Genomic DNA, 27,331 nt, shown 5'->3' on the forward strand with positions numbered 1-27,331 from the left:
TCTCCAACAAGTAATGGAAAAAGAACTGCAGATCTGTTGGTGTTCTAAGGTATGAAGTGATACTTACATGGCTTGGCATATAATAACCATACAGCCTATACAACAACTATTATCCTGATAACAAATCTAGATATTAGGTAGGAAGTAGACTAATTCAATAGTGGATATGGGATTTAAAATGGTTGAGGTATTTCCAATATTCAAATTGTTATGACAGCTGCGATTACCGTAATAACTACCACCATTCTCATACACAAGATTTAGGTCTGATTAATGTAATATAAATATTTATTTATTGCAAAAGACCTGTGTTTGCCTCCTGTTTCAAGAGCATCCAGGCGGTAGGTAGGGGTGGGTGTGTGCAAGGGTGTTTGGGGATTGAGTGGTACATATGAATAGCAAACATGGGTGAGGCTTCTTAATGAATGGCTGGCAGTAGTTTTAAAGATCTCATTTTACAAAAAGCAGGAAGTGCGGATTGCGCCTGTAGGATATTTACACAAAAAAGTTAAATGGATAGGCAGTGAACCATGTCTTTTGTCATTCTTTCAGTGCTGGTAAAAACGCTTTCACAATGACAGTGCTGCTCCCAGAGCCTCAATCAGCCCACATGCCAAGCTCATCCTTGATGTAAGCATGACCTAATGAATCCTCCTAGTGGATGTTAATAATCATTGTAAATGTGGAGCCCTGACAGCACACATTTACTGTCTTACATAGCACTTTATTTTCTTTCTTTATACACATCTTGTTAAACCAACTCTATATTGTCAATGTGGTACAAAAGAAAAACATATTTTAGAATACACGCATCTACCTTTCCTACAGTATGCTTTGTATTTAAAATATGACATAATCCCCACAAAAACAAGCATTTCTGAAAACCCTGACAAATATATCTGTAGTCCCAACCAAACAATGAAAACAAAATATGTATTGGGCCAGTATAGAGAGACAGACAGACAGACAGACAGACAGACAGAGACAGACAGAGACAGACAGACAGACAGACAGAGAGACAGACAGAGAGACAGACAGAGAGACAGACAGAGAGACAGACAGAGAGAGAGACAGACAGAGAGACAGACAGAGAGACAGACAAAGAGACAGAGAGACAGACAGAGACAGAGAGACAGACAGAGACAGAGAGACAGACAGAGACAGAGAGACAGACAGATCTATCTATCTATATATATACACACACATGCATACACACACTCCGTTTGGAGTAACCAGGCACTTTACAAACTACTATAACATATCTCTATCTGTAGCTCCATCTAGTTTTATACCATCAACTATCTATATCTCTATCTATATATCTCAAATTATGGAATCTGTTGTGTGCACTGCTGACCATAACTGGTAAATTTCAGTGGTCGGAAGAGTTTGAGCCAGAAACATAGCTTACTTTTTAATTGTGTCCTTTTTAGTGACTTTCTCTGCTTTCATGATGATTATCTAATTTTCAACTCCCCTGCATATACTTTAGGTAGAGATATACTTTCATACCAAGTTTGGTGTAAATCTAATTAACCCTTTTTGCTTTATCACTCAGCAAAATTTCTTTCATTAGTTAAAATGGGAACAGGCCCCCCTTTCACCCCCCACTCTTTACACCTTTTTTTCCTGTGGACATATCTTCATGAACATTGCCATGCCAAACTTAGCTGGCTGAGTTAGCAGATTAGTAAGTTTTGTGCAAATCAGTCCATGGGGGTCAAAAGTTAAACAAATCAAAAAACTTTTTTACTAGAAAGTGTGGCTGAACCATAACTATACAGTGGTGAAAGACATCTGCCGGTACTCATTTTCTCTGAAGACTACCTGTATCAATACTCTTGGTGCTTAGGCGATCTGATCATGTTTCCCCTATGGAAAAGTGGGGTTCACAACAGTGATGTTAGTAGAGGCATGTGACTTCCAGAACAAATAGGATAATCTGGCAGTCCTTCGAAAAACGTAGAAGTAGTTGCAAGTTACAATGCAGAAATTACACACATTTTAATCAATTTTTCACTGGTTTAAGTCATTTCTGTTCAAGATTGCAGTGAAATTCTGCTCTTTGTGGGAGTTTTTATAAAACTATAAAAAGGTTCTTGACTCCAAGACCGAGACTGCAGTTGAAAGGCAGCCACCACATTCTCCTTTCAGATGAAACATTTCTGAAAGCAAAGGTTAGCTGATCTATCTATATTTATGACCCTGTGTATGAACAGTGCTCAAGATCCGTTCATCATTGGTACTGTATCCGACCCTGGAATAATAGGAAAATATACTGAAATACAATGTTTTGGTCACATTTTGTTTCACTGAATCTAATACCTATCCACCCAAATCACAGTAGGTTATCATTTGAAATGGTTCTGCTTGTAAAGCTGGATAGGAGCTCAGTAATGTAGTTCATCCTTAAGTCATCAATTGGGCATTTGCTCATCCTAGTAAAGAAACTAGGATTCTTAGGCAAAACTTCTACTTAAGTCCAAGAACTTGAATTACAATCACCGATTGGGCGAATGAAAGTCCTTTGTGTGTAAGCCTTCTTTAGCTCAATTAAAAGAAGGCTGGAACATGGAGAATAGTTTTGTCAAGAAGATGATGTATGCACAAAACAAAAAGGCAGATTTTAAATATTGCTAGGTATAGAAGAACTAGACAAGTAAAGAAAACAACACAAGTGTTGACTTTAGCATGCAGTGGAGGAATTACAATAGTGAAGTTATAACTCAGAACTATATATTTCAAAAACCTTTGCAAAAGTAAAATTCAACCTCAGAAAAGAGCAAGAAAAAAATCATAAAATGACGAAACTCCAGAATCAATAAAGGTGTCCAAAGTAAAGTCTCACAATATATGTTCTGGATTACACTGAAGAAAGAAAAACAAGCTTTGGAATTAATAAAAGTTTAAATAAATAAATAACTATACGTACATCTGCATAAATCGTGACATAACCCTCAGCTCCATCCTGTCCAGTGATTACACCATGTCGACGGTTTATTCCAGCAATCACTGCTCCTTGAAATTCGTTTGGCGATACAACCTCCACTGACATAATTGGTTCCAGTATGCAAATATCAGCCCTTTCCATCGCTGTGTAAATGCAAACACAAGAATTGAAATAAAAGAAATAACATTAGCAACCTACCAACATTAACATTTTACATCATGCAGATTATCTCTTCTATCCAAATGACTATATGTCTGCCTGAACCTTAATATTTTTAAAAATTATCTCTGATTTCAGTAATGCTTGCAAATCTTCATAAGGCCCTACAACCTTTATGTAATACATTATGAGGGCAGAATAACAATATATTGCCTACATAAGATACAAAAATATGGCTCAACAGAAAGGATCAATCATAAATAATGCGCAGGCACTTCAATTCGCTTTCTCAACCGCCTCGAAACACCTGCGGGGCTCCAGTTTAGAACCAAGCCTCCAGGTTATGAAGGAGAAGCTACTTCCAAATAACAACCTATGGGTCTGAAATTCTGCTGGGAGATGATGAAAAGACTCCTGAATAACCTGGTAGCTAAAATATAGCTTCTGATTTTTCATCTCCAAGACCATCATCAGCTGCGGAGGTGTGTATAGAATATGGCTTGCTAAACCATGTTATAGCCAGGCAGCATGCAGTTCTTATTGTGTGCCATAAATAAACAGCTTCAAAGCCAGATACAGTGGATAACTTAATCTAAAGAAATCACAAGGAGCCATAGCACATCACTACACCATCAATTTCCTGAAAAGACACAGGACACATTACAGTAAAGGGAGTTGTGGAACCATCCAACAGCCTACATAGTTTTTAAGAAAAAAACTGCAATAAGTGCTCTCCATCTTAGTAGACTGCAGTATAAAAATGCACTAGCACGTCAAAGTCATGCCTGAATGGTGATAAACACTTATAACCAGACAGGTCAGCAAGCCGATATGAGCATAAGTTACTTGAAGCATATATCAAATATAGGTTTATATTGTACTGGTTTGGAGGCTTGCCAACCTTGGATTTTTGCAAAAAGAACACCTGACAGAGGGAATGCTGTACTATTTCACTCACTCACCCCCAGTAAGAGATCTGGGCCTAAACCATTTTTTTTGCTCACCACGCCATGCCACTCCAGTTAGGACCTAGCCATATGCAAATCAGTCTCGACCCTGCTCCCCATTATAACAGTACAGCCTGAACTTCGTGGCTAGGGACGGACATGGGTCCTGTGCTCACCATGCCACTGGATTCAAGCTATCCTGGCTGATGAAGGGTGATATCCTGAAACCGGTCCTAGGGTGATTGTTTCTGGTCCAGGGAATACCTGGCTTGGCAGTTTGGGCTGAACTGTTCTCGTGGGGAGCAGGGTCAAGACTGAAGTGCATATGGCTGGGTCCAAACTGGGGTGGTATTGTGAGCAAAAAAACAATGGATTTGGCCCAGATCTCTGCACTGGGGTTGAGTGTTTGAAATTGTTCAGCATTCTTTCCATCAATTGTTTTTTCTGCATTTGTCACCCCAAGAGGGACAGAGGAGCCCAGACGTGGGTCCTGTGCTCACCATGCCACTGGAATCAAACTATCCTGGCTGGTGAAGGGTGATACCCCAAAACCAGTCCTAGTGTGCATGTTTCTGGTCCAGGAAGGACCTGGCTTGGCAGGTTGTCTCTGACTGTTCCCATGGGGAGCCGGGTCAAGACTGATTTGCATACGGCTGGGTCCAAACTGAAAGGGCGTGGTGAACAAAAAAAAGATGGAATTAGGCCCAGATCTCGGTGTTCGAAATTGTTCAGCAATCCATCCATAAATTGCATTTTTAACCCTGGATGTTTGGAAAAGGTGAATTATGGAAATAGCAGCCGCAAACTGCAGATTATGTAAGAAAAAAAAAGAAACCCATATACATGTTGTATGTTTGTGTCCAGTGCTTTTTAGAGAATGCAGGCAGTTCTTGCGCAGACGGTTTAATAAAATGGACAAGTTTTATGACTCAGAGCAAACTTTTTTCGCTATCATTATTGAAAAAACGTGAAAGGAGAGAGAAGCACAACTGCTGTGAATGAAACCCCTCACCCACCTACCTAGTAGGTGGCATGCTTCATCATCGGGGCCCAACTGGATTGTCTAGCACAATCCAGTTGTGCTACAACGCCTGAGATACAGCGGAGCAGGGTTTTGAGCAGTAAGTGGCGTGCTATGTGTGAGGTGTTTAAGAGTTAAAAAAGTCTCTGGGAGATGCCCTATGGAAAACTTTAATTATAAGGGTCCCAGGACTAATGTAAAAAAGGTTTTGCGGGATAAGTAATTAGGAATGTTATTTTCCTTATATCCCTTATAACTAAGGTCAACTAGTTTCAGCCTTCTCAATGGTTCTAGAGGCTTTCGTCAGGACCAGCAAAAAATTGTTGTGAATGGCCGTAAAAACAAAGTACAGGCCACGTGTGAATATCAGCACACACCCTAAAGTGTGCTGTGAGTGTAGTGATAAGGTACTCACAGTAACTCCGTTTGAGATTACCTGAAAATGAAGAATTAATTTAGATATGGAGAACAGTTGTGAATCATGCATATACACTAAATGCATGCTCCTTTCAACTAAAAGGCTAGTGATCTCGAGCCAAAATGACTTTGTGAATGTGCATGAACACTATAGAGGCTTGCGTGGCTACAATGTGCCCCACGGGATCCGTGGGTGAGTAAATGTCGTAATATAGGGGCACATGGTGCGCATACTCTTTATCCATTATGTGCGTGCCTATAACGCGGTCATACACATATTATTCATATTAGGTTGTGACTATGCAAGTCATGAAGACACTGGTAGCCGATATGCATAAGTGGCCCAGTGCGCGTGCAGTATTGTGATAGTTTGTTGACATGGTGGCATATATTAACTTAACAGGGTGTCCACTGTGTGTGGCGTTCAACAAACAGACACAAATAATTAAAATTGAAAGACAAACAACAGCTAAATGACAGACAACATGAAATACAGTCTCACTTGAGTAGAGAGGTTGTTATGCCTCTGGGATTAGAACGCCGTATGATTCTCCGCTTGACCTTAATGGAGAGGAAATGGCGGGGAGAATAGATTGTAAACGCATAGCGTTAATGAGCATTACCGTAATGGATTAGCGCGGCGTAACAATATAGGTCTAGCCGGGACCAAGGTAAACCCGTCCTTGTCTAGTACTCACAGTTTGTAAGGGAGGACAGGTCCGAAGTACCTAGGGCGGCGATCGGGTCCGCTTGTTCAGCGCCGATACACAAATGGGGAGTGGTTAAAGAAGCCGGCAAACAGGAAGTTGCGCGGTGCGGCTGGGAAGACTAGAACGCTGTGTCTGCGAATGGTGCAGACGTAGCTAATGTGTAGTAGAAATAAAAGAAATATGTGAATGAATGGATCTCGATGTCCCTTGTTCAGAGTACTAAGTAAAAATACCACGAAATTCAAATAAAGAAATTTAGGTTTAAGTTTGGTGCAATTGAACAGTTTTAAAAGAATTATTTCATGGCTACATGCGGGACCTGGTGGGACAGAGTTTAGAGCCCCTCAATATTTAAATAAGAGGCCTGTGTCTGTGTGGTTACCTACGAGGCGATCTATGCCTGTGTGTTAAAGAAGAGAGTTAGGAGAAAGGATTCAAGCTACCTCTTAGGGCTGCGTTATGAGTTCTAAGTGTAGCGGTACTGTGTGCAGAACAGATGGTAGCTACGGTGAAAAGCGTAGGAGTCTGCACAGTTTCAACAAGTGGTTGCACAAGACTGAGCAAGTCATATATTGCAGACTAGAGAGTGATAAGAAGCAGTAATTGTTTACATTAGCTGTCATCAATAACGATGTATACTGTTCCAGGGTACATTATCGTTAAGTCCTGAGATGTGGGTTGAAAGTCTATACACCCAGCGTTGTTCTTTTTCGAATAGGCGTTCCTGGATGTCGGTTGGATTGGGATCTAGTTGTTCGATTATGACCCACGACATGTCATTGGTGGTATGCCCCTTGGCTAGATAGTGTTCTGTAAGTTTTGTCGTGCTGCGTTTGCAGCGGATGTTACTGCGATGCTCGCAGATTCTGGTTTTGACCTTTCTGGTGGTCATCCCGACGTATCGCAATTTACATGGGCATGTGATGAGGTAGATGACGTTTACCGAATTACAATTGGTATGTTTCATAATTGTCCAGATTTTGTCCTGTTCAAGCTGTAGTGTTTTCGTGGATTGGGTAAGATGGCAGATGCTGCAGTTGCCACATGGGTAGTGGCCTGTCACTTCTGGTAGTCCCCATGCATTCAAAACTGTACTAGGAATGCTCAGAGTCTTTTTTGGCCTGGTCGGCACTAGACTGTCTCTGAGATTATGGGACCTTTTGTAGGAAAATAGAGGTTTTTCCCATTGCAGTTTGCCTGAAGTTACAATTTTCCAGTTGTTTTGTATCAATTTGGCTACTTGATTAGAGATGGAATTAAAGGTGGTTACACACGTAAGTGGCATGGTGGTTGACAAGTTCACCTTGGGTTCCAGTAAACCTTCACGATTTTGGTTTCGGGCTCTTTTTTGCGCTTTGTGGATAACTTTGTTTGGGTATCCACGGTGTTGGAGTTTTGTAGTTAGTTCTTCTGATTGTTTTTTGAAATCTTTAATTTCACTACAGTTTCGGCGCAATCTGAGGTATTGACCGAATGGCAAATTGTCCCTTAGAGGCCTAGGGTGGAAACTCTGGAAATGCAGAAGAGAGTTTTTCGCTGTTGGTTTAAAGTGAGTTTTAGTCATCAGTATTCCATCTTGTGCTTCAATTTCCAGGTCTAGAAAGGTAATTTTGGTATTGCTTATGGTGTGAGTAAATCGTAGGTTTGGGTCAAGTGTGTTAATCCAATTCAGGAATTCATTAAGTCTTTGGTTGTTACTTGTCCATATTAAGAATACATCATCGATGTCTCTTTTGTAGAAGGTGATGTCCTGATTGTAAGTTGATTGAGGGTTGAGGATATACAAATCTTCGAAATTGGACACGTATAGCCCCGCTACACTAGGAGCGAAGGTGCTCCCCATAGATGTTCCGTACTGTTGGAGGAAGAGAACCCTCCTATTCGAAAAAATTGTCTTTGAGGGCAATTTCCGCACATTCCATTATGAATGATTTAGGGGTGTTATACTCCCAGATAGTTTTATCAAGGGAGGTGCGGATAACCTCTAGGGTGTCATCTTGGGGTAGGCTGGTATAGAGGCTTTCTATGTCTAGACTTACAAGAATGGATGTAGTAGGGTTGAATTCTAGGTTGTTAATTTGGTTCAGTAAGTCTTTAGTGTCTTTTAAGTAAGCAGGCGTCGACTGAACTATAGGCTGTAGATAGAAATCACAGAAGCGGGACAGGGGTTCAAGCAGTGAACCTATTCCAGAGACGATGGGTCTGCCCGGTGGTGGTGTTTTATTTTTATGTATTTTTGGGATGGTGTAGAAAATGTAGATTGACATCATGGTTCACGAAGCAGAATCTAATGGCCACATCAGCAAACAAGAAGCATCATTCCTTACCTCAGGTGGCAGAACCATTCCATATTTCTACACCATCCCAAAAATACATAAAAATAAAACACCACCACCGGGCACACCCATCGTCTCTGGAATAGGTTCACTGCTTGAACCCCTGTCCCGCTTCTGTGATTTCTATCTACAGCCTATAGTTCAGTCGACTCCTGCTTACTTAAAAGACACTAAAGACTTACTGAACCAAATTAACAACCTAGAATTCAACCCTACTACATCCATTCTTGTAAGTCTAGACATAGAAAGCCTCTATACCAGCCTACCCCAAGATGACACCCTAGAGGTTATCCGCACCTCCCTTGATAAAACTATCTGGGAGTATAACACCCCTAAATCATTCATAATGGAATGTGCGGAAATTGCCCTCAAAGACAATTTTTTCGAATATGAGGGTACCCTCTTCCTCCAACAGTACGGAACATCTATGGGGAGCACCTTCGCTCCTAGTGTAGCGGGGCTATACGTGTCCAATTTCGAAGATTTGTATATCCTCAACCCTCAATCAACTTACAATCAGGACATCACCTTCTACAAAAGATACATCGATGATGTATTCTTAATATGGACAAGTAACAACCAAAGACTTAATGAATTCCTGAATTGGATTAACACACTTGACCCAAACCTACGATTTACTCACACCATAAGCAATACCAAAATTACCTTTCTAGACCTGGAAATTGAAGCACAAGATGGAATACTGATGACTAAAACTCACTTTAAACCAACAGCGAAAAACTCTCTTCTGCATTTCCAGAGTTTCCACCCTAGGCCTCTAAGGGACAATTTGCCATTCGGTCAATACCTCAGATTGCGCCGAAACTGTAGTGAACTTAAAGATTTCAAAAAACAATCAGAAGACCTAACTACAAAACTACAACACCGTGGATACCCAAACAAAGTTATCCACAAAGCGCAAAAAAGAGCCCGAAACCAAAATCGTGAAGGTTTACTGGAACCCAAGGTGAACTTGTCAACCACCATACCACTTACGTGTGTAACCACCTTTAATTCCATCTCTAATCAAGTAGCCAAATTGATACAAAACAACTGGAAAATTGTAACTTCAGGCAAACTGCAATGGGAAAAACCTCTATTTTCCTACAAAAGGTCCCATAATCTCAGAGACAGTCTAGTGCCGACCAGGCCAAAAAAGACTCTGAGCATTCCTAGTACAGTTTTGAATGCATGGGGACTACCAGAAGTGACAGGCCACTACCCATGTGGCAACTGCAGCATCTGCCATCTTACCCAATCCACGAAAACACTACAGCTTGAACAGGACAAAATCTGGACAATTATGAAACATAACAATTGTCATTCGGTAAACGTCATCTACCTCATCACATGCCCATGTAAATTGCGATACGTCGGGATGACCACCAGAAAGGTCAAAACCAGAATCTGCGAGCATTGCAGTAACATCCGCTGCAAACGCAGCACGACAAAACTTACAGAACACTATCTAGCCAAGGGGCATACCACCAATGACATGTCGTGGGTCATAATCGAACAACTAGATCCCAATCCAACCGACATCCAGGAACGCCTATTCGAAAAAGAACAACGCTGGGTGTATAGACTTTCAACCCACATCTCAGGACTTAACGATAATGTACCCTGGAACAGTATACATCGTTATTGATGACAGCTAATGTAAACAATTACTGCTTCTTATCACTCTCTAGTCTGCAATATATGACTTGCTCAGTCTTGTGCAACCACTTGTTGAAACTGTGCAGACTCCTACGCTTTTCACCGTAGCTACCATCTGTTCTGCACACAGTACCGCTACACTTAGAACTCATAACGCAGCCCTAAGAGGTAGCTTGAATCCTTTCTCCTAACTCTCTTCTTTAACACACAGGCATAGATCGCCTCGTAGGTAACCACACAGACACAGGCCTCTTATTTAAATATTGAGGGGCTCTAAACTCTGTCCCACCAGGTCCCGCATGTAGCCATGAAATAATTCTTTTAAAACTGTTCAATTGCACCAAACTTAAACCTAAATTTCTGTATTTGAATTTCGTGGTATTTTTACTTAGTACTCTGAACAAGGGACATCGAGATCCATTCATTCACATATTTCTTTTATTTCTACTACACATTAGCTACGTCTGCACCATTCGCAGACACAGCGTTCTAGTCTTCCCAGCCGCACCGCGCAACTTCCTGTTTGCCGGCTTCTTTAACCACTCCCCATTTGTGTATCGGCGCTGAACAAGCGGACCCGATCGCCGCCCTAGGTACTTCGGACCTGTCCTCCCTTACAAACTGTGAGTACTAGACAAGGACGGGTTTACCTTGGTCCCGGCTAGACCTATATTGTTACGCCACGCTAATCCATTACGGTAATGCTCATTAACGCTATGCGTTTACAATCTATTCTCCCCGCCATTTCCTCTCCATTAAGGTCAAGCGGAGAATCATACGGCGTTCTAATCCCAGAGGCATAACAACCTCTCTACTCAAGTGAGACTGTATTTCATGTTGTCTGTCATTTAGCTGTTGTTTGTCTTTCAATTTTAATTATTTGTGTCTGTTTGTTGAACGCCACACACAGTGGACACCCTGTTAAGTTAATATATGCCACCATGTCAACAAACTATCACAATACTGCACGCGCACTGGGCCACTTATGCATATCGGCTACCAGTGTCTTCATGACTTGCATAGTCACAACCTAATATGAATAATATGTGTATGACCGCGTTATAGGCACGCACATAATGGATAAAGAGTATGCGCACCATGTGCCCCAATATTACGACATTTACTCACCCACGGATCCCGTGGGGCACATTGTAGCCACGCAAGCCTCTATAGTGTTCATGCACATTCACAAAGTCATTTTGGCTCGAGATCACTAGCCTTTTAGTTGAAAGGAGCATGCATTTAGTGTATATGCATGATTCACAACTGTTCTCCATATCTAAATTAATTCTTCATTTTCAGGTAATCTCAAACGGAGTTACTGTGAGTACCTTATCACTACACTCACAGCACACTTTAGGGTGTGTGCTGATATTCACGCGTGGCCTGTACTTTGTTTTTACGGCCATTCACAACAATTTTTTGCTGGTCCTGACGAAAGCCTCTAGAACCATTGAGAAGGCTGAAACTAGTTGACCTTAGTTATAAGGGATATAAGGAAAATAACATTCCTAATTACTTATCCCGCAAAACCTTTTTTACATTAGTCCTGGGACCCTTATAATTAAAGTTTTCCATAGGGCATCTCCCAGAGACTTTTTTAACTCTTAAACACCTCACACATAGCACGCCACTTACTGCTCAAAACCCTGCTCCGCTGTATCTCAGGCGTTGTAGCACAACTGGATTGTGCTAGACAATCCAGTTGGGCCCCGATGATGAAGCATGCCACCTACTAGGTAGGTGGGTGAGGGGTTTCATTCACAGCAGTTGTGCTTCTCTCTCCTTTCACGTTTTTTCAATAATGATAGCGAAAAAAGTTTGCTCTGAGTCATAAAACTTGTCCATTTTGTTTGGTCATATTGTTTGGGGAAGAGGACAAGTTTTTCTTTTCCTCGCTCTCTTGTTGTTCCCATTTTTCAGACGGTTTAATAACCTGATTGTGCAGACATATAAACAGGCTATTTGGAGGCACTGAACCAACCAAATATAGCCCTGAACAACAGTCTGGTAATGTTCCTGTCCATATTCCAGGGAAGATCCCGAAGTTAAACAGGCTAAACATTTTTTTTTAAAAATGAACATGTACAGCACAAAGGCACTTTATTTGGACACCTTTTTTTCAGTATTATATAACCGTGATGATTTTATGGTTAACTCTGATTCATTGAGAGGATACATTTTTAGTTAACACTAAAGAGGGTAAAAAGGAAGCACAGCACAAATGGGATTTATCTGAAGTACAAGTTACTTACCTTCGGTAACGATGTATCTGGTAGAGACGATTCTAGCCGCAGATTCCTCACGTAGAATTATACCCAGGCGTGAGACTGGACCCGGAAAACTTTCTTGCACAGCATCCCTGCGTGCCGGGGGTCGAGACTCTGCCCCGAAGTCCTCCACGGGCGTGACGTCAGCGAGGTCACATAAGCCCCACCACGGCGCGCTGACATCAGTTTGCTTCGGAGAACTTTTCCGTGCCACAAAGCGGAGCCATCACAACAAAACTGAGGAGAGCATGGGAACAGTGTGCGAAAAACCAGAGAAACAAAAGGTGAGAAACAGCACCAGGTGGCACCAGAAGGCGACAACAGGAGGCCAGAGCAGGAAAAGAGCAGAGCATCACTCTGAGGAACAACTGTGCAAGCCAAGGCGAAAGCACCAGGTGGCAGTAAAGCACCAGAAGGCCATAGCCATAGAAGTGTAAGCACCACTCCGTGGAACCACCTTGCAAGCCAAGGCAAGAGCCCTCCTGGAGGCACGAGCATGTGAAAAAAAGAGAGAGAGTGAGAGTGAGAGTGAGAGTGAGAGTGAGAGTGAGAGTGAGAGTGAGAGTGAGAGTGAGAGTGAGAGTGAGAGTGAGAGTGAGAGTGAGAGTGAGAGTGAGAGTGAGAGTGAGAGTGAGAGTGAGAGTGAGAGTGAGAGTGAGAGAGAGAGAGAGAGAAGGAGAGAGCGAGAGAGAGAGAGAGAGAGAGAGAAGGAGAGAGAAGGAGATAGAAAGAGAGAAGGAGAGAGAAGGAGATAGAAAGAGAGAAGGAGAGAGAAGGAGATAGAAAGAGAGAAGGAGAGAGAAGGAGAGAGAAGGAGAGAGAAGGAGAGAGAAGGAGAGAGAAGGAGATAGAAAGAGAGAAAGAGAGAGAAGGAGAGAGAAGGAGAGAGAAGGAGAGAGAAAGAGAGAAAGAGAGAGAAGGAGAGAGAAAGAGAGAGAAAGAGAGAAGGAGAGAGAAAGAGAGAGAGAGAAAGAGAGAAGGAGAGAGAGATAGAGATAGGGAAAGGGCCACAAGCCCAGAACAAAGGAGAACAGCAACCCATCCCCAGACCACACCGCCAAGGATGGCCATACCTCCTGAAAGGAGCAGGAGGTCAAAGGACAGGGAATCCATCTGCAGACTACAGTGCCAAGGAGGGCCATAACCTCTGAAAAGAGAAGGAAGTCAAAGGACAGGTAAAAGACTCCCAACGAAGAAGCCCGGTGGGAATCAGAGACTACGACAACAGAGGGAAAGAGCAAAAGTAGGCCCACACGCTGGAGAGAAACCAGCTGGAGGGATGCCGGACCGGAAGAAAACAAAGAGGACACCCACAGAAGACAAGTCACCCAGAGAGAGGCGACTGCAGAAACCCAAGCAGAGGGTCCTCGCAGAACGGTGAGGAAGGGCAGGTCGTGAAGGAATCTGCGGCTAGAATCGTCTATACCAGATACATCGTTACCGAAGGTAAGTAACTTGTACATCTGATAGAGACTACTAGCCGCAGATTCCTTAACGTAGAATAGATACCCTAGCCATACCCAGAAGGGAGGGGGGCCTGCGAGAGAGTCTCCCCACCAGGAGAGACACAGGGCCCCAGTAGGGGACATGTCACAGGGACAAGAAGGGAAAGGCCAGGGAAGCCTAAACCCAACCAAGGGAGAACCGCAGAACACCCCGCAGGGGCAGACAGCACCCTAAAAGCCTCAAGGAACACAAGGACCACCTCAACCCCTAGGGAGAAGAGGTAGAACCGGAGGCAGGGCCCACCTGAAGAAACACATACGCAGTGACAGAAAGAGCTGTACACACCCCGGCCGCAAGCAGCAGACAAGGCAGGGACGGTTGCACCGCCAAAAGTGCAAACGGAAGAAGAAAAGCACAAGAGAATGCATCAAAGGCCACAACGGTGTAGCAGAACAAGAGGCCAGCACTGGCATGCACAGCCAGCAGCAGCCAACACCACGTAACAGTGCACCCAGGACAAGCTAGGCGCCAGCCAAAGTAAGAGGCCAGGAAGGGCCTGGACACGCCCCAAGGGAGGGGCCAGCACACACTGACCCATGAATGAAGTGGAACCAGGCATATAAAAAGAGAGAGAGCGGGACGGACCAAGCCGTCCACCAGAACACAAAAAAACAGGGAAACCAGTCCCCCCCGGAACACCAGACAGAGGACCAAGGAGGACAGAAAGGCAAACCGCTACAACGCACTGCCGCAGGCAGCGGGCCGGACTAGGCTAGGCTAGCGACACAGGAGAAGGCCGGACCGGGGCGCCACGCAAACCATTCCAAAAACATCAGCAAGAACATCGCACCTGCAACATACCGTAACGCCACGGAGAGCAGAAGCCCGAAGGACGACCACACCTCCCCAGCACAGGATAGAGCTATATAATAGCTACCAGTACCCCACATAGGGCATGTTACGTCCCAGAATATGGGAAACCTCTTAGGAAACAATTTCCGCAGCAGAGGACAAACAGAAAAACCTGCGGAGAAAACCGCAGATGGCTTGCCAAGCAGCCAATAAAGAATACACAGAAGGCCTAATCGCAGGGCCTACAAACAGCTAAAACCACAAGTCAAACCAGGGCCGGACCAGCCGCCAACAGCACCAAAGTCCTAACACAAGGACCTGAAGGCACATCAACCACACAAAACAGACAACCGGGGCTACTCGCTACAAGGCCGCGGGAAAACAACGGAAGAACACCCCCCGAAACACAGACCGACTCACAGGTCACTGAGGGGGAAGAGGAGCAGGAGGATGAAGCCCCGCAAGAAACCGCTGAATAGCAGAATCCGCAGGGGCGTGGAACAAAAGACTACCATCAAAGGGGAGATCCACCAGCCGTTCCCTAACATTCTCCGGGAACACACTATCCCGTAGCCAGGCATGCCGACGAAGGGCCACTGAAGAAGCCATTGTACGACCAAGCACCTCCGAAATGTCCAGAGCCGAGCGCAAAATATATGCTGCCAGCTCCCGGCCATCCAACACATGGTGCCTCAAGTCAACACAAAAACAACATTTGATGGACAGAATGCAGAAAAATTTCATATATTCACCCCAGTACACAGATCTGGGCCTAAATCCATCGTTTTTTACTCACCATGCCATTGCAGTTTGAACCCAGCCATATGCAAATCAGTCTGGACCTTGTGCCTCATGGGAACAGTCCAGCCCGAACTGCCAAGCCAGGTCCTCCCTGGATTGGAAACAAGCATCCTAGGACCGTGTTAGACCTGTCAGCCCTAGGGTGGTCTTACCCCGTGTTTTTGCCCATGTCGCTTCATTTTTGCCACCATCTTTTTGTTGGCCCTAGGTCTCTGGGCGCCTTACCACTGCCAAACAGTGCTGAGGTGCAGGTGCTCTCTCCTAATAACATGGCTGCCACAGGCCCCTGCTACTGCGGAGTGGCCATTGCATACACGCACTAGTGGTTAGGAGCAGGCTGGGACATCTTGATACTGTATCTTCGCCATCCCACCTTTTTGTCCCATAGACAGATATGTGGAAGCTCCAGGAACCTTCCAGCCCTGGGAGGGGTTATGTTTTGCCGCCTTTACAGGAGGGTCACCTGACCTGGGGGTATAAGAGGAAAGGAGGGAAACTGAACTAGTTAGTTGGGGCACCACTGGACCTGGGGGAACCTCTGCCGGAGCGTAGGCGGTTGGGCCTAGGGTAAAAACCTACACTACTGGGACTGACTGAGCTTAGGCCCTGCTGTACCCAAGTTAGATGAGGGACTCTACCAGCCTACTGATCTTGCCCAGTGAGGGGGAGCCCAGGGGACCAACTCCAGTGTGCTGCAGGGAACCATCTTGCCCTTCTATGCCTGCCAACTCAACCCCTACTCTCCCACCAAGAACCTGCAACTGAGACCCGACATCTACTGCCCCCAAGATAAGCGCTGTGCCCCCCGGGCGCTGTAAAGAAGAAGGGGACTGCCTGCTGTGGGTGCTGCTGATCAGGAACTGCCGGTAAAGCGCTGTGCCCACCTAGCGCTAAACTGCCAGAACTGCGCCCCCCCCCAGCGCTATATGGTTGGAACTGCTATGACCATGCATGTTAAGACTCCTAAGCGCTGTGACCTCGAAGCGCTGCCAGCCCATCACCGCCGCAGCCCAGGCCGTGGCTGTACTACTACTATGCTCCCTACCTGTTAAGCCTCTCAAGCGCTGTGACCTTCCAGCGCCGCAAGCCAGTCATCGCCGCAACCCAGTACCTGCCCCCTAGTGCTGTGCCAGGAAGCGCCATACCTGCCGAGGATCACCGCTGTGGCCCAGGGCTGGGACATCCGAGGGGCTGTCGGTGTCCCCTGCTGGTGAGCCCTGGTCGGGCGCTGCCGCCGGGTGTGCCGTAGGCCTGAGAGTCACCGCCGCGACCATGGCGCCCGCTGTCCTGAGACCCATCTGTCACCTGAGTTCTCCGCTGCGGCCCCCGAAGCCTGGGAGGCCCGGAGTGTGACGTCGTCGGCTGCATCAAGTGGCAGGCGCAGCCCCATTGGCTCCGGTGGCCGCGCCTTCTGGGAGCCGCCATTCTATTGCCTCCCGCTGCCCGCGCCCCCGGAACGCCACGCTCTCATTGGCTGCTGCACCGGGAGCCGAGGAAGAAGCCTGGAGCCTTCGGGGAAGCAGCGCGGCGGGGCCGGAGCCCCGTGATGTTCTCCGCCGGCCTACAGAGTCCGCCCCCAGGCGAGGCCCCGAGGGAAGAACGGAGCGGGCAGCATGGGGGTAGAGGCGCGAGGCGCACGCTAGCGCCGGAGTGCAATGGAACTGCCTACGGGCCGGTGTAGAGAGCGGTGAGTGCGGGGAAGCTGGGGCCTGCCCTGAGACCCCTGTGCACAAGGTACATGTGGGACTTACCTCCCTGCTTGGGGTGTTGTGAACGTTAGTTGGAGCCGTCATCCGCCCTGCACATTAGACTGGGCTGCAATCCCTATGTCCTCAGTCGGCCCGGTTGCCTGAAATGACCAAGTGACGGGGTGGGAGATGTGCACAAGTGATACCAACTGGAGCAATACCATATAAGGAATGGTGCCTTTATTATTTCCCTACCCAGGGGAGGCCGTGTTATTCTGTTCCTGCCCGGATGTATTTAAATGAATTTACTGTTACCTCGAGATTACCTGCGCTATTCACTCAAAGGAATTTACGCTTGTTTTGGTGCTGAAATGAATTGCCTGTTATCTTGAGATTCACTGAGACATTGACTTGAATGAACTAACTGTTGCCATGAAATTCACTGCTTCATTTCCTTGAATTAATTAATTGTTGCCCTGCGATTACCTGTTTTAGCTACTCAAATGAATTGACTGTTGCCTTGAAATTATCAGCCTTATTCCTGAACTGAATTGATTCGCCATGACTTGAAATAGATAAAAAATCTTGTTTTACAAATCAGCTTGGTGTGGTGTCCTTCATTGTGTGCGCATTACTGAGTCCGGGTGAGTGAGTGCTGCACAACGGCTTTACACATTGCCTTCGGGTGCCTTCCTACCTCGCGCCAAGCTAACACGTCTGAATTGGTGACCCCAGTTCTAACATTGGTGTTCAGTGGTGGGATTGGCACTTGTGCTTGTGCAGCACCCTACAGGGATTCAGTGTGCGCCAAAATTGGACACCTGTTGTATCGCAAGCCTAACAATTTGCCCTTCATAGTCGGATTGATTGTATAGGCTCCGGTTTTGAACCTGTTGCCTACGTCCTAGTATTTTTCCCTTGAATTGTCTGGGGCCCCACCTGTCAGGATGGAGTTCGAGCTGGCCAGACTAGAAATGTATACGGTGGCGCAGCTGAGGGAGTTCTGTCAGGTGATGGGGGAGTCTGTCAAGCGAGGCGCCAAGAGAGAGGAGCTTCAAAAAGCCTTGAGGGCATGGGTATTGGCCCACCCTGGGGGAAGAGGGGACGAGGGATAGGGGGAGCTGGGCACTTTGGGGGAGCCGGGTGCTCGTGGGGAACCGGGAACTCCAGGAGAGTTGGACCTACTGCAGATAGACATCAGTGATAATGTGTTGCCAGGGAGATGTTCCAGAGCAGGTAGTAGTGTGTCAGCGGGGAGTGTGTCGGTGGAGGAGTACGAGGACAGGAGGGAGGAGAGGCATTGGAGATTAGAGCTTGATAAAATGGAGAAGGAGAGAGAAGAGAAGAGGCTAGCCATGGAGGAGAGGAAGCTTGCGCATGAGCTTAGCCTAAAGGAATTTGGAGTTACGAGCATTGCAAATAGGGGCGCAAAGCAACAGGAATGGTGGCAGCGTACCCGCTGAGGCTCCACTGGAGCCTAGGTTTTACCTACCTAAGGAGGTGGTGGCCAGTTTTAGTGTAGGGGATGACATAGATAAGTGGTTGGCGGCATATGAGGTGTCTCTGGTAGCTCATGGGGTGCCCGAGAGTTACTGGGGGAGGGTGGCCTGTATCGGTACGTACCTTCTGTGGTAAGGTACACCCTCCTGACTTTAGAAACAGCAGATCGAACAAATTACCCTGTCATGAAGGAGGCACTGCTTAGGCAGTTTGGTTTCACTCCAGAGAAGTATCGCCAGTGGTTCCGCAACAGCCATAAGCTTCCTACACAGAACTGGGTGGACTTTTTTGACTATGCACGTAAGGCCTTAGAGGGTTGGGTGCGTGGCAGCGAAGTGAGCGACTATGAGGGGCTGTACAACTTGTTTTTAAGGGAGCACCTCCTCGATAAATGTTTTCCAGAGCTGCGTCAACACCTGGTGGACCGCAAGCTGACCGACCCTCGGAAGCTTGCGGAGGAGGCAGATACCTGGGTCAGCACTCAGATGTCCCACAAGGGACCCGGGGGAGAACCCCCGAAAGGCAGACAGGGCTTTCCCCAGAAGAGAGAGGGGGGAGATAAAAAGAAGGAGTTCTTTAAAGGCCCCCAAAATAGACTGAAAGGGACAGGGTTCCCCACCCCAATCTGGATCCCAGAAACCCACTTACCCTGACAAGAGTCAGCAACCCAGAACTGTCCGGTGTTGCGAATATGGGGAGGTTGTACACTACAAGGGGGATCCCCAGTGTCGCAAAAGGACCCCAGCCCCCACAGGAGGTAAGATACCCGAGGGGGGGGGGGGGGGGGGGGGGGAGGTGAGTGGACAGGTTTGACCCTGGTTTCACTGGGGGATAGAGAGATGGTCCCAGTGATGCAGTTGCCCTCGAACACTGCCAAGTACCGGCAGAGTGTACGGGTTAACGGGGAGGAGGTTGAGGCTCTGAGGGACACGGGTGCCAGCATGACGATGGTAAGACATCAGCTGGTGTCCCCAGAGCAGGTGATTCCTGAAGTATTCCACCCGGTGGTAATGGCTGATAACAGCCTGGGTCATTACCCCGTGGCGCAAGTTCCCTTTGAGTGGGGAGGAGTCTCAGGCCAGTTGAGAGTCGCCGTAAGCCCTGCTATGCCAGTGGACTGTCCTCTCGGAAACGACTTGGAACATACCGCCTGGAAGGAAGTGGAGTTCAACGCCCATACTGAGATGCTGGGGTTACCAGGGTGGACCTGCGTGGTCACGAGGTCCATAGCTGCCCGGCAAGGAACTCAACCCAGGCTGGAGGCTGAAACAATGGCCCAGCCTACTTCTGGACAAGAAGATGTCATGGAGGACACACCCTGCGAGATGGATGGGGAGCCCGTGGAGGTGACCCCAGAATCCGCGGAGTCGGATGTTGTTCCCGTTGGGGACTTGCCGACCCCTGCAGAGTGGCAGGTGGAAGGAGGGCGTACCCGGGAGGAATTCAGTCGGGCACAGAGAGAGTGCCGCACGCTTGAAGGTATGCGGCGGCAGGCCGAAGCCCAAGCGGCGAACCAAGAGACCACGTTTCCTGGGAGGATGGCCTCCTCTACAGTGAGCCTAAGGCTCCGGGTGCATTGGTCATCAAGGGCCTTAGTGGTCCCCCAATGCTACCGGGCCTGTCTGCTGGAATTGGCACACAAGAAACCATTAGCAGGACACCTGGGCCAGGACAAAACCTTTGCTCGTTTGGTCCCACATTTCTACTGGCCCAGAATGCGAGTTGCCTCTGACACCTTTTGCAAGACCTGTAAGACTTGCCAGGCAAGTGGCAAGACTGGGACTAAGTTGAAGGTCCCTTTGAAACCGCTTCCGGTTGTCGGTACCCCTTTTGAGCGGGTAGGCATTGATATGGTCGGGCCAATAGACCCGCCGACTTCTTCGGGACACCGGTTCATCTTGGTGTTGGTGGACCACGCCACCCGGCACCCGGAGGCAATCCCTCTGAGGACCATCACTGCACCGGCAGTGGGGCGGGCCTCGATGGGGATTTATACCCGTGTTGGATTCCCCAAGGTCGTGGTGTCAGATAGGGGGACAAATTTCATGTCAGCCTACATGCAGGCCATGTGGAAGGAGTGCGGAGTGACCTATCGGTTCTCCACTCCTTACCACCCCCAGATTAACGGGCTGGTAGAGCGCTTCAATAACACTCTGAAGGGGATGATCCGGAGTCTGCTAGAGGACTTGAGACGGAAGTGGGAAGTCCTCTAACCCTGTCTGCTATTTTCCTATCGAGAGGTGCCGCAGAAGGGAGTCGGGTTCAGCCCCTTTGAGCTGCTCTATGGCCACCACGTTAGGGGGCCCCTCAGTCTTGTGAAGGAGGGGTGGGAGAAGTCTTCCAAGAAGCTACCCCGCGACATTGTCAGCTACATGCTGGCCTTCCGCAGCCAGATGGCCAAGCTGTGGAAGGAAGCCTCAGACAACCTGGAGGCTAGTCAAGCCGTCATGAAGGAGTGGTACGATCGCAACGCTCGGACAGTGGAGTTGGATGCTGGACAGAAGGTGTGGGTCATGGAGCCTGGAGAGCTTAGCGCCCTCCAGGACCGGTGGACAGGGCCATACGAGATTTTGGAGAAGAGAGGCCAGACCACTTACGGTGTAGATCTCAAGATCCCCCCGACAACCAAATAGGGTGTTCCCCATCAAGCGCCTGAAGCCGCACCATGAGCGATCAGAGCTTGCTCTCCTTATGGTGACGGATGGGAGCGAGGAGGAAGAGAGCGAGCCTCATCCGGACCGTCTGGCGGCCCAAGAGAAGGATGGATCAGTGGAGGGGAGTGGTCCTTGACCCCTGAGCATGAATATGCTACTTACCAGTATGCATCTGTTCTTGGCATGTAGGGCTGCTGACATTCATATCTGTGCATAGATCGCCGCCTAGTGTTGGGTCCGGATGTTTGCACGTTGTTGTCCTGGAAGAGTCTTCGAAGTATCCTGAGATAGGTGACTCCTCCCCTGGACTACAGTGCGCATGGGCATCCTCTCCATCCTCAGATTGTTTTTCGCCATTGTGGCAGTGATGGAGTAGATACAGAAAGTGATGACCATGCTATACAGTAATTCTGAGAGCTGCAGCTGCTACAGGCGCCGGGGAGGAGGGTGGGCGATATGAATGTCAGCAGCCCTACATGCCAAGAACAGATGCATACTGGTAAGTAGCATATTCAGTTCGAGGCATGTGGGCTGCTGAATTCATATCTGTGCATAGAATATATAGCAGTACCTCCTATTAGCGGCGGCTACCAGTGCCAGCTGCAGCGGTCTGAAAAAGAGTTTTGAGAACAGCCTGTCCTACAGCTGCCTGCTGTTTTGAGTGTACATCTACACAGTAGTGTTTGGTAAATGTATGTATAGTAGACCATGTGGCTGCTCTACATATTTCCTGTAAAGGAATGTTTCCCAGGAAAGCCATGGACGCCCCTAACTTACGTGTTGAGTGGGCTCGTGGGGGAATCGTTAATGTGCGTTTAGCCTTTTGATAGCAAATTTGAATACATTTAACGATCCATCTGGCTATACCTGCTTTGGAAATGGCGTTGCCCTTGTGCTGTGGCGAAAAGGCAACGAAAAGTTGTTTTGTCTTCCTGAAGACCTTAGTTCTGTCTATATAGTACATGAGGGCTCTCTTTACATCTAGTGTATGGAGCATTCTCTCAGCTACATTCTGTGGGTTTTGAAAGAAGACAGGCAGTTCAATAGTTTGATTCATGTGGAACTGCGATATTACTTTAGGCATGAATTTGGGGTTGGTACGTAGTACGACCCTGTTTGCGTGAACCTGTATGAATGGCTCTTGAATGGTTAGTGCCTGGAGTTCACTAACTCTTCTTAACGAAGTGATTGCCACTAGAAAAGCTACTTTCCAGGTGAGGAATTGAATCTCACATGAGTGGAGAGGTTCGAAGGGTGGACCCATCAGTCGGGTGAGGACCAAGTTGAGGTTCCACACCGGTGCTGGTGGGTGTCTTGGGGGAATTACTCGTTTAAGTCCCTCCAAGAAAGCTTTGATGGCAGGCACTCTGAATAAAGAGAGGTGTTGCCTGTTCTGGAGATAGGCTGCTATTGCGGTCAAATGGATACGTATTGAGGTGTATGCCAGATTGCATCGGTATAGGTGTAAGAGGTAACAGATTATATTTTGAATGGATGCGTCTAGCGGGTTAATGTCATTGTTATTGCAATAAATGACAAACCTCTTCCATTTAGCTGCATAGCAAGCTCTGGTAGTGGGTCTCCTGGCCTCCTTAATGATCTCCATACAGTCCGGTGGCAGGTTTAGGTAGCTAAACTCTAGGACTTCAGGAGCCAGATTGCCAGGTTCAGCTGTTGCGGATCTGGGTGCTGAATTTCTCCATGGTTCTGCGTCAAAAGCGCGGGTTTGATCCGCAGCCTTTGGTGCGGCACCACGGTGAGTTCCAGAAAGGTTGTGTACCATGGCTGGCGTGCCCATGTTGGAGCAACCAGGATGAGTGTCATTGAGTGCTGTCGCAGTTTGCGTGCCACCAGCGGTATCAATGGCGCTGGGGGAAAAGCGTACGCAAATCTGCCGGACCAGTTCATCCATATCGCATTGCCCTGCGACTGTGGATGTGGGAACCTGGCGGCAAAGCTTTGGCATTTTGCGTTTTCGCTTGTCGCGAATAGGTCTATCTCTGGATGACCCCACTGCTGGAAGTATGGTTGGAGTACTGATGGGTGTAACTCCCACTCGTGCATCTGGTGGCTGTGTCTGCTGAGCAGATCCGCTATCTGGTTGTCTTTGCCCGGGAGGTGTTCCGCCATGAGGAATATGTTCCTCTGAATGGCCCACTTCCACATGCTCTGAGCCAGATGAGACAACTGTGGAGAGTGTGTTCCTCCCTGTTTCTGTATGTAGTACATGGCAGTCATGTTGTCCGTCCGGATCAACACGACTTTGTTGCACAAGTGTACTTTGAATGCCTTCATGGCTAGGAAGATTGCCATCAGTTCCAGAAGGTTGATGTGCATCTTCTTTTGTTGTGTCATCCATAGTCCCTGCACTGTGTAATGGAGTACATGAGCTCCCCATCCCTGGAGAGAGGCGTCCGCTGTCAGTATTATTTGTGGAACAGGCTCGTGGAACGGTCGGCCCTTGCAAAGGTTTTGTGGATTCCACCAATGCAGAGAGTTGTATGCCCGACCGCTCACCAACACTAGGTCTTTTAATTGCCCGTGAGCCTGATTCCATTGACATGCTAAGCACTCCTGAAGCGGGCGCATATGTAGTCTCGCGTGTGGGACTATGAAAATGCAGGAGGCCATCATGCCTATCAACTGCATGAACACTCTCGCAGGAAGGGAGTGTTGGGATTTGAACTTGGAAATCACCATTTGCATGCTGTTGATCCTCACTAAATTTGGCTGAGCTGTGGCTGCCAGAGTGTCTATGGTCGCACCGAGGTACTGTTGTGCGTGTGCGGGTTGGAGATGTGATTTTGGGTAATTTAATGAGAATCCCAGACTGTGAAGAAGGTGAATTGTGCGGGACATGTGGCTGGCACATTGCTGGGCTGACTTTGCCTGAACAAGCCAGTCGTCCAGGTAAGGGTAGACGTGAACGTGTTGCCTCCGTAGATGTGCAGCCACGGTAGCTAGGCACTTTGTGAAAACTCTGGGTGCTGTTGTGACTCCGAAGGGGAGGACTTTGAATTGATAGTGCTGACCCTGAATGGTGAACCGGAGATATTTTCTGTGTGATGGATGTATGGGTATGTGGAAATACGCATCTTTGAGGTCTAGCGTGGCTAGGAAATCTCCCTGTCTGAGGAGCGGGAGAACCTGCTGCAGGGTGAGCATGTGAAAATGTTCCGAGAGAATGTATTGGTTGAGGGGTCTCAGGTCTAGGATAGGTCTGAGTGACCCGTCCTTTTTTGGTATCAAGAAGTACAGAGAGTACACCCCTGTCCCCTGCTGGTGTACGGGCACGACCTCTATTGCGCCTTTTTGCAGCATACTTAGCACTTCCTGCTGTAATAACGCTAAGTGCTCTGAGGACATAGGACGGTGCCTTGGCGGTATGGTGGGTGGAGTGGAGGTTAGCTCGAGACAGTAACCGTGTTGGATAACATCTTTCACCCACCTGTCTGTGGTGATGGAATTCCACGTGGACAGGAACCGCTGGAGTCTCCCCCCGACAGCTGTTATGTGGTCGGGGGGAAGGGAGAGGGCGTCACTGTTTGTTCTTAGGGGAGAACCTGGTATTGCCGTAACCACGTCCTCTGCCCTTGGTGCTGGAACCACGATATCCCCCTCGGGTGTTTTTATCGTAGGAACTCTGTGTTCCCCCTTTATTGTAGGTTTGCTGTGCCCCCTGTCCTCTCCCTGCACCTCTGTTTCCGGGGCGACGAAAGGAGCCACTACGAAATGTCTGCGTTTGCAGAGCCCCCATTGACTTCGCAGTGTCTGTGTCTTTTTTTATCTTTTCTAAGGTGGCGTCAACCTCCGGTCCAAATAAGTAGTCGGGGTTGACCGGTTGATTGAGGATGTTATTTTGGAATTCAGGTTTGAATCCGGAGATTCGTAACCAGGCGTGTCGTCGTAGCATGACGCTGGTGTTTAGTGCCCGAGCAGCAGTGTCTGCAGCATCTAGTGCACACTTGATGGATGCGTTTGTGAGCAGTTGTCCCTCCCTGATGAGGAGGAGCTCCGCTGCCTCTTTGTATTCGTCTGGCAGGTGTTGGAGTAGGGTCTCTAACGTGTCATAGTGTGAGCGGTCGTAGCGAGCTAGGAGGGCCTGTGTATTGGCGACGCGCCATATGTTTGCTGCCTGGGCTGCAATTCGTTTGCCGGAGGTCTCTAGAACCTTGGACTCTTTGTCCGGGGGAGGAGCATCACCAGTTGACTGCGAGTGTGCCCGTTTGCGAGCATTGGCAACCACAATGGAGTCCAGAGGCAATTGGCTCCTAATGTACGTGGGGTCCCCAGGTGCGGGTTTGTATTTTTTCTCGATCCTGGGGTTTATCACTCGTGTTCTTGTGGTCTCTTTGAAAATGTCCTTTGCTGGCTTGAGGACACCTTTTAACATGGGAAGAGTTTTTACAGTCCTCTCGGAGGATGCGAAGGTGTCCACCAAGAAATCCTCCTCGATAGTGTCTGAGTGGAGTTGCACTCCATGATTGGCTGCGGCCCGTTCGATGAGGGCATTGAATGCAGCAGTGTCCTCTGTGGGGGACGTTTTTGCGCCATAAAGTTGTGTGTCCTGTGTATCCAGAGCAGCACCTGGCTCCACTGGGTCATCCCAGACCTGATCAGGGTCTTGCTGGCCCTTAGGGTCCATGTCTTCGGGGTAGGTGGTGTTGTCACCCATGTAGTCCTCCAGCGCATCGGGATCGGAGTGCGTTGGATAGAATGATGGATCTGTGTAAGGAGTGTGGATGCGTTCATAAAGAACTGGTTCCGATTCCGCCGGCATTTTTTGTTTTAGTGGAATCCTATAAGAGTCCAAAGCGTGCCCCGAAGTGATCTTTCGCTTTCGGAGCATAAGCCTGCCGGTGTCGATGAAGTGGGACGGTGATGTCCCAGTAGTAGAGTGTTCGGTACATGGGGACCTTGTCTGGGTAACGCGGGTTCTGATTTCGAACATTTTTGGCGCCGTGGGTGGCGGCAAACCAAAGGTGATATTGGCCGGTGCCGAAGGTGCCTTCTGTGCCCGTTTCGGTTCTGAGCCCGACGAGGTCTGGAGGGCTGCCTTTTTTCTGATCCGTTGCAAGGATGCTGCCACCTGTTGCACCTGGAACGCCGACGGTTCTTTGGCGCCGAGAGGTTCCGTAGAGGCAGGTGTGGACGTCTTCGGAGACACCGGGTCATCGAGCCGAGGAGGGGTAGGAGCCGTCGACGGCGTCGATGAATGTACCTTAGTCGCTGTCTTCGAGGTGGATAGCGATGCAGTGGCCATTTTCACCTTGATGGCTGGTGCGGATTGCTTCTGTGCCGGGGGCCTTGGCGCTTTGACGGCACCGATGGATTTTCTTTTCGGGTCGTCGCCGACATCTGCTGCAGCGAGTGCGGCACCGAAGTCCCTTTTGGTGCGGTCGGAGCCGACGGGTTTGGCTGGCGTCGAAGGTGTGGAGGTCCTCGAGCCGACCAGTGTCAGTTTCACTTTCGGTTTCTGTTGAACCAGAGTGATGATTGGTTTCGGTTTTGTGGTAGGGAAACCAGTCTTCTTTGGTAACAATGGCTCTCGCTGAATGTCCGTGGCCGGGCCAGAGAGCGGGGCCGAGGAACTGCGGGATTGGTCTTGGGTAAGGCCCGAAGGCGATCCCTCGACCGGAGCCGTTGTCGGACTCACTGGGATATCCTCTATTTGGACGGGTAGGCCTTGCTCCTCGCCGGAGCTACCTTCTTCGGCCCCTAAGGCCTCGTCGTAGTCTCCTACCTCATCGTCGGCTTCTTCCCTGTGAAAAAGCTCTTCATCGACATCTTCCGATCGGGAACCGTGTTCGGAAGTAGGGCTGGAGGGCATATTTTCCACGCTTTCGACATCTTCGTCTTCGGTGCTGAAGATGTTGGTTGGGGCCGGTGCCGCTTGCTGCGCTTCAAGTCTCGCGGCTCGT

The 27,331-nt window shown here is 48.1% G+C and overlaps 1 protein-coding gene across 1 annotated transcript in view; it reads right to left on the reverse strand.

Moving 5' to 3' along the window:
• Window positions 1-27,331, reverse strand: part of GFM1 (G elongation factor mitochondrial 1) — a 239,150-nt gene that overhangs the window by 11,350 nt on the left and 200,469 nt on the right. Inside the window, exon 16 of the mRNA XM_085634740.1 lies at window positions 2,933-3,093. Within this exon, the coding sequence (XP_085490866.1) occupies window positions 2,933-3,093 (161 nt within the window). The remainder of the gene's footprint in view (window positions 1-2,932; window positions 3,094-27,331) is intronic.

The sequence above is a fragment of the Triturus cristatus genome, chromosome 11 (genome assembly GCF_964204655.1).
Source record: "Triturus cristatus chromosome 11, aTriCri1.1, whole genome shotgun sequence".
Taxonomy (NCBI): domain Eukaryota; kingdom Metazoa; phylum Chordata; class Amphibia; order Caudata; family Salamandridae; genus Triturus; species Triturus cristatus.